The 14,838-nt window shown below is 25.2% G+C and overlaps 1 protein-coding gene across 4 annotated transcripts; it reads left to right on the forward strand.

The window, feature by feature from the left end:
• The first annotated feature begins 304 nt into the window (after nt 1-304).
• Nucleotides 305-14,603, forward strand: LOC135929293 (BPTI/Kunitz domain-containing protein 4-like). Of its 4 annotated transcripts, XM_065465806.1 has the most exons (7): nt 305-426; nt 474-527; nt 1,538-1,639; nt 3,635-3,745; nt 4,955-5,002; nt 5,372-5,395; nt 5,453-5,508. In XM_065465806.1, the coding sequence occupies exons 1-7, from the start codon at nt 378-380 to the stop codon at nt 5,491-5,493; spliced, it is 429 nt and encodes a 142-aa protein (XP_065321878.1). In that variant the 5' UTR covers nt 305-377; the 3' UTR covers nt 5,494-5,508. The 4 variants fall into 4 exon arrangements, with proteins under 4 accessions (XP_065321878.1, XP_065321877.1, XP_065321875.1 ...); XM_065465805.1 differs by lacking the exons at nt 5,372-5,395; nt 5,453-5,508 and adding an exon at nt 7,139-7,447 and having other exon boundaries at nt 318-426; XM_065465803.1 differs by lacking the exons at nt 305-426; nt 474-527; nt 1,538-1,639; nt 5,372-5,395; nt 5,453-5,508 and adding exons at nt 11,586-11,748; nt 13,470-13,628; nt 14,182-14,603 and having other exon boundaries at nt 3,652-3,745.
• Nucleotides 14,604-14,838: the final 235 nt, after the last annotated feature.

Below are 14,838 nucleotides of genomic sequence, written 5' to 3' on the forward strand. Positions count from 1 at the left end.
CTATAAAGATATACCAAAAAATATTTTAAAATTATTTTTGCATTCACAAAATTGAACTTGATCATTATCTGCCTTATACACTTTATAAATTAAAATACGAATTTTATAAAATTAATTTCCCAGAAATTGCTAATTTGCTTTTCATTTTTTCGTCTAAATACAATAAAATATAAATCTAGTTTAAGGTCATTTTGTTTGTTTCATAAGTATATGAGAATTTAATTAACAATTTAAAAAAAACATTATTTGCCAACCATCTTTGCCAAAAAATCGTAATAATGTTATTTCAATATGAAAAAAAGGCCTAATAAATATAAATATACAACATTATTATAAACTTTACTCATTTTTCTCACCTATAACTTGTTTAATCCAATATGAATATGAAATTTTTATCATATATTATTGCTTGTCTGGTTATTTTAGGTAATTTATAAAAAATTGATAACGCATTTAAATATCGAAATGTTTAGGCTTAGTTGATTATTTCTCAGGAACCCCTGTAGATTACAATGCGACAAACAAAAGTAAAATTATGATTTTAATCTTTTTCGATAATTATGTCACCTTTAACCCGAACATATATTCACAATAAACTAACGAGAACTAAAAAGGTAACTTAGTTATCGAAATCGATATATTGAGCTAGCAATAAATAAATAATATAGAGTATAGTTTAAGTGTTATAAAATAAAGTTTTATAGAATATTTAACAAATTATATATCGCATTTTAATTACTAATTTATCAAACTTAGACAATAATATAGAAAATGTTTCATGTTTCTTTGATTTTTTTCCCCATTCCATCAAAATTTAAAAAAAAAATTTCTCAATTTTTATCACTCCTCTATCTAAATCGATCCTTGGCTTAATTTGTTTGCACATACTTTTGGGGAAAAATAGTCCAGAAGGATAACATATTTACCATATACTCCTTTCATTCACTTTATAGCAAATGTACATATTTTTGTCAAATTGTGCATAATGCACTCTGATAGTGTTACTCTAATTTATTTGTTCAAAAGTACAGCAACTTCTAAAACATGTAATTTGACAATATGACAGATAATATATTTTTAATTTCACAACAAGAAATCCTAAAACACGTGATCATTCCATTTTTGAATATCTTTTTAAATATTTTAACTTTTAAAAATAATTATACAGTTTAAACATTTGTGTTAATAAAATGATATTTTGGGAATTTGAAAAATTTGGATATTAATAGCATCTGTCCCCTAGTAATTTGTTGGCCATTGAGCAATCCTTTATAATAATTGTTGGCAGGCAATAAGAAAATTTAAAAAGTAAGTGTTTGAAAAACCCCGAAGCATGTTAAGCATGAAGGTTGCTAAAATAATAATAATTAAACTCATATATAAAAAATACTGATCTTCATTGTCATATTAGCCAAGACAACATTATAAAAAATAAAAGAATAAGAAAATAATCAAAATTATAAGAAAATCTAAAAAATTTAACAAAAATGAATATCATTGACTCACAACACTTGTAAATATAATAAATTCGTTAAAGATATTTGCAGACCCGTTTGTGAAATCTTCTGCCTCTTTGGAAATGTTCTGGATGATAAGGGCTGCCCAATCTGTGCCTGCAAATCTGACCCTAATCATGGAGGTATATAATATTTAATAAAACATTTTTTATTTTATATACCTTAAACTAAAATAATTTATATTTTAATTTTGTTTTATTCAATCAAACAATCATAACATCTTCCAAAATATCCTCTTTATGATTTCCGCATAAATCTTACTATATGTATTTCAAGGAAGGAAAGGTACTTTCTAATATATGAAAAATTGAAACCCTTCAATTATTTCTTCATTTAAGTAAATATAACTAATGTTTCATATGATAAAAAAGGAAAGGCATGTAAAAAATTTTTGAAGACTAAAATAATAAAGACGATAAATATAGAATTATAATTTTGGATAAAAAAAAGGTAAAAATTAAACAAAGAAATCTCTAAAAAAGAAAATAATAAAGAGAAACTAAGAAGGGGAAGGAAAGAAAGTATAAGGAGGCATGGAAAAAAGAGATTCCTTGGGCTGATCAGTCTTTTTCCTAATCCCCTTCCTTAGTGTTCCAAAAAGCATTGAGCTTGATGCCGAAAATGTAAAAAATAGAGCAGAAGATCGGTATTAATGAATAAGAAGGATCTATAATTGAAGATTATCTGGGTTTCTGCGAGGGCATTTGTGTAGGTGAAGTCCCTAACCTGAGGCTGACCCCTTGATAAGGAATTATCACATTATATATAAACCTTTTATTAATAATATATCATTTTCATATGCAAAACAAAATAACGAAAAATATAATATTCTTACAACAATCCCACAACATAGATTCTTCTCCGGATATGGCTCATATTTTCCCGATTTTTTTTAAAGGAAAATTTGTTATTGTTTTATATAATGTAAAAAGGTAAGGAGGAAACCAAATGAGATTTTTTATGTAATAATCAAGTATACTTTTAATTTAATTCGATTTTTTTTAGATCCTCTATCGATTAACCTGTTTTTATGGTTTTTATATGTTGATTGTCAAGAAAGTTACTTAGAAATTTAAATGGCATAAATTCATTTATTTTTATTTGGTATAGATATTAATACGATTTATTTTGCATTTTATTAATTTTGTATTTCATTTTTTTATTTCAACATAGCTTCCCCACGAATTTTAATTTTACAGCTTAAATACAAATCAGCTGGTGATACGCCATATTGTTTTCCATACAAGAAGAATTTTTTATAAATAAATGCTCTGAAATTTTTAGGTTTTCATATAATTTAAAATCTAAATAATTTTTACACGGAAAAATAAAATGCGTGTCATCAGCTGAGTAAAGAAAATGTTTCTTTTTTGGTATTTTTTCATTTTTTTTCCTTCATTTTATTCAATCGACATTTTTATCTAGAAAGTAAGGTGTGGTTTACATTAAGCGTTATTCGCTTAATTCAACTGTCTAATTTACAAAAGAAAATAAAGAATAGGTATAATTTTTAACAACTGGGAGATACAATGAATTACTATAATGAAATTGAAACATACGTTGCTAAGTGATTAACTTGAGAAAATCGAGCTTACTATGGGCCTAACTCTTCTGTCTAAATTGGTCGTTGAGTTAATTTAGTTTAGTATTATTGGTTTACATATTTTTGGAAGAAAAATTTAGTTTAAAAAGGTCACATGATTTCCATATATTCCTCTCATTCACTTTGGTATATATCTAATGTACCGTATTTTGTCAAATTATACGTAATTATTTATATCTTAAAAGCATATCAACTTCTTAAATAATTTAATTTGGCAATATGGCAGAAGATCTATATAGTTTTTAATACCGAAACTAGCAAACATGCTAAAACACAAGATCATTTCCCATTTTTGAATATCTTTTTAAATAATTATAACAATTTTAAAAATAGATTGTGTGAACTTTACCCATTTTTAAATTTTATGTGAATCTAAGGGATAATTTGCGAATTTGAAAACTATTGATATTTAGAAGCATTTTTAAATGCTACCATAACCCCTGATAATTTGTTTTCCACTGATCAATTCTATTGCTCGATATTCACATTCTTATAAGTAAAATATCCTTTAAAGATAGGTGCCCACCTGTTTGTGATGTTTATTGTCTCTTTGGAAATGTACTGGATGAGAAGGGCTGCCCAACCTGTGACTGCAAATCTGACCCTATTTTGTCATTAGACGGAGGTATAAAATATTTTAATTAAACGTTATTAATTTTATATTTTAAACTGACTATGCATGACCACCCTCTATATAAAATAATAAATATTACAATCAAGTATCTCTTTAAATTGGAACTTGAAGATTTTGAAACTGACATTATTCTTTTTGGACACATTTTACATATGGTAGGGATAGAATTAATTTATTGAATATATGATGTTACTGTAAATTGTAAAGTATTAATTATAATTAAATCATGGTAGTATTAATTCATCTGATTCTGAAAATTCAGAATCAGTTAATGATGATGAAATAATACTAACCATGCTTACGCTCTATAAATAATAATATTCAGATTAATAAATCATAGTAAAGGACAGAAATAATGTCTGGCTAAAAATTCACATATGATAAAGGAAACAGCTGATTAAAAATAACCCTTTTTCTTAAAAAATTTTCGTTTAATATTAAATTAATATTTTATATTTCTAAAAGAATAAAAATAAGAGGATTTTCTAAAATTGAACAAGTTAAAATAAAAGAAACGCGTTCACGTACAAAGTTCGCCTAAAATAAAAGGAACTTCGTTTATCATTTTTTTTAAAAAAACAAATTTCAGTCACGTTGAACAAAATTACTAAAGATTAAAGGTATTTTGTATTGCGATTTCACAATTTTCAGACGAATACAAATAAATACTATTTTCATTTTTTATTAAAATATTTATTTTTTAAATAATATAGTTTTATTTAAAAACAAATTACAATTTATAAAGTAAGATATATTTCCTCTTTAAATCCTATTTTACATTTAAAATGAATATTACCAAAAGCGAAAACGAAAATAAAAATTATTTTGACGATAAGGAAGATATAGTAATTGAAGAAAAGGAGTTTCTATAATTATTTATTAATTCGTTGGCAGCATACGCCGAAAAGAGTTATTAGATGCTCAGATTTTAAAACAGTTCTGGTTTGGCCTTAGCCTTAACTTTTAATATGTATAAAAATTGAATGCTTCAAAAACTGGGTTTCATATTTCAATCTATTTTGAAGTTGGGCCACTTATGAATAAATAAAATTAGATTTCCTAACTTTCTTTAAAAAGTATTGGCTATACCTTATGATTTGATAATATAATTGATGAGATTATTTTTTTGGATAATTGATACCATCCAAAGCTGACACAGTACTCATATATGCGATTATTATAAATGACTAAATTTTTCAGATACACCAAAAAGCTTGATTTCAACAAATACGGATGGAGGATCTAGAGGTACAAAAAATATTATTTATTTAATTTTATATTTATATTTATATTTATAAAAGAGAGATCTTCCAACATTATAATATCATGTTTAATATAATATCCCTTCACTCTTTTCATTTTATTTCTATTTAAATTGGCGTTCTACCTTTCACGGTATTTCTTATAAAGCTTGGTATTTGACCCTCCTTTTAGACTCATTTATTTACGGCAGTGGCAACCCCCCCCCCCCACTCCATGAAAAAATATAAAAAATTAAAAATTTTTTAATTTTAATTTAATAAATTCTTAATAAACGCTTGATTTTTATGTTTTAAATTTATTATAAATAATAATAGATATACACATTTGATTATTTTTATATTTATTGATTTGCAGCTTCACACCACCCAAAAAAAGGAAGTTATTTATTCAAACGTATCATGATATTGACTTAAAAAATCAAAAAAAAAACTAAAGATTTTGTCCGACCAGATTCATCGAAAGACAAGAGTTGGTGAAACTCTTTATTGAAATATATGATGTTTTCTTTGCAGCGCTAGAATTTTATATATCAAGCAAGGAAAAAGATTCAGCATATGCCGATAATCTTTTGCAGGCTATTATTAAGCCACAGTTTTTAATTTCAATTCAATATGTTTATTTTTTATTTAATTATACATATGATTTTAGCAAAATGCTACAAAAAATTGATTTGGATTTAAGGGAGATTATGAATAGAGCAAAGATATTGTTGAAATATCAACAAATATCAGAGAGAATGTGGATGAAAAATTTCATGAAATATATGAAAAAGTAAAGGAGATTGCTAATATGTTTGGAATTGAAATTTTTAAACCTAGAGTAGTCTCTAGACAATCAAATCGTTCAAATATTGATGCATCTACGATTGAGGATTTTTATAAAATAAACATTTTTATTCCCCTTATTGATTTTCAAAGCTTTTATTTTCTTTTGCCGGTTGAGTCTAAACTGTTGATTACACTTGAAACACGAGAGAATATTAAGAAAATCTCAGAGTTTTATGCTGATGATTTAGTAGGTTCATATGATAAGTTACTTTGTGATGTCGAATTTTGGTATAAAAATCTTGACAGAATAGGGTATTCTTTGAGACGAAAAAATGCTCTGTAGGCCCTTTCCATGTGTATTTGCATTTTAGATTCCCTGCACCTTGCCAATTAGTACCTGCATTAATGAAAAATCTTTTTCAACTTTAAAAAGGTTAAAAACCTATTTAAGAAACACAACCGGTGAAAAACGTTTAAATGGATTAGCCCTATTGAATATTAACGAGGGGATTATTTTAGATAAAAATTTGATTCTAGATGAATTAGCAAAATCTCTGAGAAAAGTAGATCTCTCTTTTTAAATTCAAATCAAAAAATAGCAATAAGATTTTATTAGTTTTAATATATAATCAACTTTTTTTTGTAAAAAAAGTATTATTTATAAGATAATATCATCATATTTTTTTAAATACCATTATTTGCATAAGAATTACACATATTTTATATAATTGTAAAAAATTACTTTTTTAAAAATAGAGTCTTTATACATTATAATTTTTAATATAAAATCTGTATTATATAAATCATCAACATTTTGAAAATATTTTAATTATAAAAATATATATATGATTAAATAAAGGAATGTAAAATATATAATAAAATAGCCTAAAATTTTGTTATATGAAAATATAAAACAATTTTAACAAATCCAAAAATATAAGCAATTAAGTGTTCAAAAAAATAGAAGGTTTGGGGGGGGGGCGTTTTTAAAACCCCCCTCATGATAAAATCCTGGCTACGCCACTGATTTACGGTTTTATAGTTGAGAGTTGTGGCCCCTAATTTATATAAATTATGTTATGTATGTAGTATTGAAATTCAAAAAATTTTAAATAATTTTTTTCTAATTCATTAGTCTAATAATATTGCTAATTTTGCTAACCCTAATCTAGATTATAAATGATTTAATTTTTAAACCCACCATATCATTGTAAAAAATGATTTAAGATGTTTCCTTGTTTTTTAAATTTTATACACGGCTGGATATCTTAAAAAATTATATATATAATGTGGTTAATATTTTAAGTTAGTGTTAATTTTTATATTTTTTCTTCAATTTTTATATTTAAAATAGAATTAGGATGCTTTCCAATTATGTGCCCCATAAAATGTCCAAATGGGTTTCTTAATTGTAGATCTTGTGAGTGTAAACCTAGTGGTACAGAAAAGTGATATGGCGTTGAAATTCAAGATAATATTAAAATATTGTGTGATTTTTGATTTTATATAAATATTTAAATTTATAAAAATAGTATAAAGTCAAATTTATAATTAGAGTTATAATATATATTGTTCCTTTTTGCTTATCTATTTTGAAAATATTTTTATTATTAATTGTTAAAGGGAAGATTAAATTAATTTTTAATAAATATTAATAGAATTATCATAATCTATGATGTTTCAAGATTAATTGTATGAATTTAATTTTTTTTAGAATAAATATATATTTATAAATTAAATAAAACCCACAACTTATTGGCAAGGTGTTTCAGGCATTTAGCATATCACGCCCAGTTTTAGTTTGTTATTAACGATATTTTTAAAACGGTTGCAATGTTTCTTTGAAGTTAATAGTAAGATATCCCATAACCCATCGGAATCAGGATCTTCTCTTCTCTTCTCTTCTCTTCTCTTCTCTTCTCTTCTCTTCTCTTCTCTTCTCTTCTCTTCTCTTCTCTTCTCTTCTCTTCTCTTCTCTTCTCTTCTCTTCTCTTCTCTCTCTCTTCTCTTCTCTTCTCTTCTCTTCTCTTCTTAGAAGAGAAAAATATAAATAAATAAATTTTGAAGATTTGAAGATTTTTTTTTAAAAAAATGAAGAAATTAATAAATTTGAATAAAAATTTATTCAAAAAATATAGGCCCGGCTTGGGTGTTTTTTTAAAAAAATTTCGGGCCCGGCTCGGGTATATTTAAAAAAATTAAAGTAATTTTTACGAAAAAAAATTCTCGTTTTTTTTAAATTTTTTTTTATTTATTTGTTTTTTTAGTGCTGTAAACATTTCTAAAAAAATCGAACGCGTTCGCGTTCATCGACAAAAATCAAACGCGTTCACGTTCACTTTCAAAAAAAAGGAACGCGTTCACGTTCATGAAAGCTTCAAAATTTTATGATAAATTATTTTTTTAAATTTAAGGATTTATTCTAAGAAATCATAATCTCTTCTTAAGATCTTTATTTTTATATATCCAGATTTTAATAGATTAACCCAAATTAAGTTTCGATTTTTATATATAATTAGCTTCAATTTAAAAGAATTATTATGATATTTTGAACAATAAAATAATAAAATTATTTTATACCTATCATTATTAATAAATATAAATACATTTCACTTCATTATAGCCTGATGAACTAATGGTTTAGGAAGCCCCGTGTAGAGGTTTAACACCGCTATTGGGGCTTTTTGGGCAAAGTTTCAACATTTACAAAAAATAAAACTTCAAAAATACGATTATATTGCTAAAAATATTTATAAGGCACCTTTGTAGAGAATAGTTATAGGTATCGATTCATATATTGTTTTTTATAATTTCTAAAAAAACACATGAGTTAAACCTATTATATATTTAACTTAACGAGTAAGGCCTGTATATTTCTTCAAATACCTGCAGTTTAAAATAAATCCGGGCCTAGTCTAAGAATATTTTAAATACTGGGCGGGACATAAAAAAAATTCTCAAAAATACCCGGGCCGGGTCGAATATTTTAAATCGGGACTATTATATATTATATAATATATAAAATAATAAATTAATCAAATAAAATATTTTTAAAAATTATTGTATTTGATTTTTTAAACACAGCCCGATTAAGTAGCCAAAATATTATCTAAGCCTTGACTTGGTAAAAGAGGTCCAAACCTTATTGCCACCTTTAAGCAAAATTTCCCATAATATTATTTTTGCTAAAATTTTAATCATAACTGTTTTTTTTTAAACAACCGAAATCGGACCTGACCGTTCAACAACACTACTTAGAAAAATATATCACATTCTTTCACTTCTCATATTGCCATTTCGAAACCATTTTATCGATCCTTAGAAAATACTTAACAAATTTATAAAATAAAGGTAAAATATATAACAAATTATTCAACTAATCATAATTAATTTTAGTGAAATTATAAATTTTATACACTCAATTATTTACTACTTTTCTTGGATTTATAAACGAACCGTGAATTTATATATTTTTTTAAAATTCAAACCAAAATTTTCTTTTATATAAATTTGTCGTTAAAAAATATTGTATAAACAAGGGTCGCAAAAAAAATATTCTTATACCCAGGCCGTAATTTTTTAAAAAAAATAACGAGTCTGGACTAAAAAAAATTTTTTTATAATTAGCCAGGTAGATTTGTTTTACAAATCCAGGCCAACCCGTGAAATTGTAACTTCTGCAGGACATCGATTTTTTTCAAACATAAAAATACAAATCATAATATTATTTATAATATAAATAGAAGTATTATATGATATTATACGTCCATTAATAAAGTTTCTCCTTAATTTTTAATGATATTTTATAAAATCCTACTCTAATTTTTATTTTTACAATTAAGATGAAAAGGAATCATAATTATAATTAACTCTATAAAAGAGCGATTATATGTAATTCTAATTAGTAATTAATTACCAATTTTAGGAAAGGAATTGATTAATTAAATAAATTGTCATTAAGAATTAAATTGCATTTTATAATAATTATGATCATCCCTAGTTTTTAGACAACCATCTATGTAAAATCGATTATTACTCACTAGCCTATCTTTTGTCATAAATCCTTTAGTCAGCTTTTTTATACATTTCAACTATCTTCTATAAATTGTACATATTCCCCAGGAGTTATGGAATATTTAATTGAGATCTGATTATTTTATTACAAGGTCATGGTTGGAGGGGGGGGGGGTAGTATTTTTTTATATGGTATTGATTTTACAAAACTATACTGGCCCGGATTTTTTTCTGAATAAAATTTAGCCGGCCCCTGGAATTTTTTAAAATTTTATTAATTTAAATAATTTTCTATGCATTTTGAAATAATTTTTATAAATGGCGACTATGGAAGAAACGTAAGAACTAGCTAAAAAAAAGAATTGAATATAAATAAAAAAAAATTAATAAATTAGTTGGAAAAAAAAATGAATGCCAAAATCTGGAAGATTCTTTCATAACATTAAAGGCATAAAACTTTTCTACATGAAAAGATACAACAGGAAAAAAAAGAGAAACCAGAGTTGATTACTACAAAGTTCATTCAAGAACTAAATAAAATTATTTTAAATTTCGCACTGATAATTAAAAAAAATAATATTTGGGATACATCACAATTTCAAAAGAGAAATTGAAAATATGATCAGTGAATGAATATCCCGGGTTTATTTATTTTTTTGAAAATTTACAGCTTATTCCTACCCAAGCCAGGAATTGAAAATATGATCAGTGAATGAATATCCCGGGTTTATTTTTTTTGAAAATTTACAGCTTATTTCTACCCAAGCCCGGCTTTGATGATCTGATATTTGACATAGTAAAAAAAAACTTAATAGTTAGAAAAAAAATTTGAATTATTTAAATGATAATGATAAATCATTATAATGAATCTTTACCAAATGATATGCAATAATTAGTTATATAAATTTAATTTATTAGGGAAAACAAATTATACATTACCAAAGCGTCTACTTCCTCACAAAGTATGCCTCAAATTAACCCACTTTATAATTAAAAGAAAAAGAAAAAATACCTTTTAGCGAATTAAATGAATGTAAATTGAATACATACCACCTATCATTCCTTAATTTTTATGTTGAATCTTCTTTTTCAATTGATATAACATTTTAATAATGTGCTAGAAAAGGGAAAAATTAAGTCTGTTTTAATTTATGAGGAGATAATTGAAGAATCATGATATTAAAGAAGAAAATATATCGCACATAATCCAGTTTTTGGTTTGATGAAAAATCTAATTCGAATTATGATTATTTAATTTTTTTTATGTATAACGTTTAATTTGAAATATTCATTTATTTTACTTTAAAATTTTTACTCTTTTTTTCATTTTACATTTTTATTAATTTAAAACCAAAAATGTTAAAACCCCAAATAATTATATTCCTAACGCAAATATGTGTCTTAAACTCGGTATGATTATATTTTGTAAATGATTCATAGATTTGTAAGAAAAAATTTATTATCTGAAATGGTCCTTCCCAAATTTAAAACAAAAAAACTAATCGTAAAAGTTATACATTTATAAAAAAATATCTCAATTTAGTCAATTTTTTTTTAAAGTAGTTAAATCAAAATTTTATCTAAAACAATATTATTATAGCCTTGCGATTCGGCCAAAATGAGTTAAAGCATTCTGCTATTTTCGGGGAAAGTGCAGATAATGTTAAAATCTTGAGGCTTTTCTAAATAACACTAACATAAAGTAGTTAAATTGAAGGAGTAATTTCAATAATCATACACTAACATAAAATTTATTAAAAACTATATAACCCCGAACCTTTACACAGTTACCGCCAAAACAAGTCAAAATGTTAGGTCAAGAGGATATCGGCGCTATTGATTTCGAAGATTCATTTCAATATGGAAACGATCAACAAGGGGCACAACAAAAGAAAAGTCCACCGTCTCAAATTAAAAACCAAATCAATCAAGATTCATTTTTTACACCAGGTTACTTTGTTAATTTTTAAGTATTTTATTTATTTGATTTTAAATTTTATATTGGAGGGAGATCAGAGCACTTGGTGTCAAGGGGCACACCTGACTCAAATTCATCTTATTTAATTTTTTTTTATTAAATATACCTTTCGAAAAAATATTATCGTCAAAATAAATATTAAATTTTGGGAGAAAATTTTGCTTGGAATTTTACTGAAGAGTTTAAAATAAATAACATATAAAATTTAAAAAAAACTCTTCTCTATTACCCGTGGAAATTTTAAAACAGTAGATCATCTTTTTCGATTTAGGCTTGAGACTTGGGGCACATCCGACCCAGCATATTTGAAGGATTATTTACATTCACTTTTTATAAGAATTTTATCGTAATTTTTTAAAAATTAGGATTTCACGGGTTTCTCTCCTATTATATAATGGTTAAGATATGCTTTGTTTGCAAAATATTCATCCGTTGTTCTGATTTTTATATATGGTGAAAATCCACGACTAATTTGACCCCAATAGATTATTTTTAAAAATAATTTATATGCTACTTACCTACATTAGAATTTTTTTTTATTAATTTCGAAACCCAGTGTTTTTTTTTGAAAAAATTATCAACATTTAGGGCCTATAAATACTGATGATTCCATTTTTAAAAAAATGATATTTCTTAAAATTTGTTATCAAAAATAAAATCAAAAAAAATTTCAATATTATTCCAGTTATACTATAAATGTTCGTAAAATTTTCTCTAATTATAAAAGGTGATTCAAACTTTGCAATAAAAGTTAAATTACATATTAATATTATTTAATATCATCAATTATAATCATGTCTTGAAAAAATTTACATATTTGACACATGAAAAATTTAATAAGTTAATTAATTAAAAATATTTTTTTTGTGAGTGATGCACATTGGTGTTGTTAAATGGCTCGATTTTTTTTTCAAAAACCGCCAACCTTATTTTAGTCAAAAAATGTCACGAAAGATTGGAGATTGATTATAGGTGGCAGAAAGGTTGAGACATCTATTAACAAAATTCTGAGGCTTGCGTAATATTATTTTGGATAAAATATTAAACTAATGCCCGTTACTAAAATCTAAATTGAGACAAAATTTAAATATCAGTCTCTTAAATTTAAAAAATGGGATTAATTACGCCTGAAAGTTTAACTGGATTCCGATCTCCCATACTTTTAAGATAAAATTTTTTAAAATTTAAAGAAAAATAAAATACCTATTTATTTTATTAGCCATTACCGAGTTCTCTCTTCCAGTTCTTCCCCTTAATATTTTTGGATTGTAATTTGAATTTGATAAATTTGTCACTCCCCCCCCCCTGCTCATTCCATATTTTTGCCTGGGTTTGAAATATTTAAGTGTAATTTAATCAATTTTAAATAAAAATGAGAGTGTCAGATCGGAAACTTTATTTTTAAGGAATGAATGAATATATATGCTATATAATTTAAAATTATTTGATAGATAATTTTATTAAAACTGATATAAAAATAACTTTTCATAATAATTAAATTAATATAATTTTTTTTAAAAATATGAAATTATATTTACACAAATATACAAATGAAGAATAATATATGATTAAATAGTAGGTATTATAATATAATTATAACAGCGATAATATTTGTGCATTTTAAAATGATTACAAATTTTGAAAACATTTTTTTTAAAATTGAATAAACGAACTTGTCCCAATATTGATGTAGATTGTAGATTATGCCCAAATAGCGCAGCGTTACCTAATGTGATTTGCGGTGTTAGAGGTGGTATTATTTGTCCAAGCAATTTTTTTTGCGATCTTAGACCGACATCTAAAAAAGTACAAGATCAATATGGTTGTTGCTGCCCTTTCCCTACTGCACCTCGTAAGTCGTATTTTATTATATAATAGAATAAAAATGTTGTTTTTTTAAGATATTATAAAGGAAACTTAATTACCATCGACATTTGATAAATTGTTTTTAACATTCAAGGAATCAATAAAAATACTCTAGAGAGGGGTATTTTTAATTAGGTGGTGAGGGAAATACGTTTTGCTAATTTTTCCACATTTGAAAGAGGGGCTGGGGAGAATGGGAGAATTTTTTAATTCGCTCAATATTTACAAAGACCCAGTAAGAAAATTTATGAGGGAGCACCCCACTCCCTCATTTAACGCCAAATGCTATTCTAGATAATATAGAAATATAGAGACAAATCTTATAAACCAAATATGATCCCAAAGAAGTATTTCTAAGAATTGTCAATTATTCTCGTAAATTGCCCCTTCAGGTTATTAACCACCCACCCATTTTTTTACAGGATATCGAAATGTAGGTTTAGTTTTATAAATTAGTAAATAAATGTTTATTAAAAAAATTTTTTTTAATATACATAGTGTATAATTAAATCAAATAAAAAATATATACTTAAAATAAGCCGGATTTGTGACTTCGAACATATCGACAGCTTTGAGTACAGCAGTGACTTTGAGCCCAACAACCTCGACTCAAATAACTCCAATAGTGACAATTCAGGTTGTAACACAGAACCCATTCGCTTGTGGGGATCCAGGGACCATGGTAGCTGGCTGCGATCCTTGTTCAAATATTGTACAATGTCTAAACGGTGCTACCTCCGTCGTCTGCGTTCCCCGGAATTGTAATTATGTATGCGAGGCTGTTTTTATTGACGCCATCAATAATATATTCACCACTTGCATTCAATTCATGTTCATGGGCTAATCACGTCAACATTTGTTAATTTTAAAGCTGGTTACATAAAATAAGATAATTATATAAATTAAAATATATAATATATTTTCTGACTATAAATAAAATAATAATAGTGGCATAAATACTCTAGCGATATAATTTGTTCAATTCAATAAACATTAGTTATTTTTAAACATCAATTAATCCACAAGTATTTATACTTATTAAATATTTAACCCTTATATTTTTCTATCAATAATCTCCTGAAAATCATTGAGTTTTTTTAAAGAAGTACTTAAATGCGCTGTCTTTTAAATCAAAATTCTCAGTTATAAATTATTAGTTTAACAGTTTTAATTTAATGGAACGCATTTAATTAAAA

Source organism: Gordionus sp. m RMFG-2023, chromosome 5 (assembly GCF_954871325.1).
Source record: "Gordionus sp. m RMFG-2023 chromosome 5, tfGorSpeb1-WG-v2, whole genome shotgun sequence".
Lineage (NCBI taxonomy): Eukaryota > Metazoa > Nematomorpha > Gordioida > Chordodea > Parachordodidae > Gordionus > Gordionus sp. m RMFG-2023.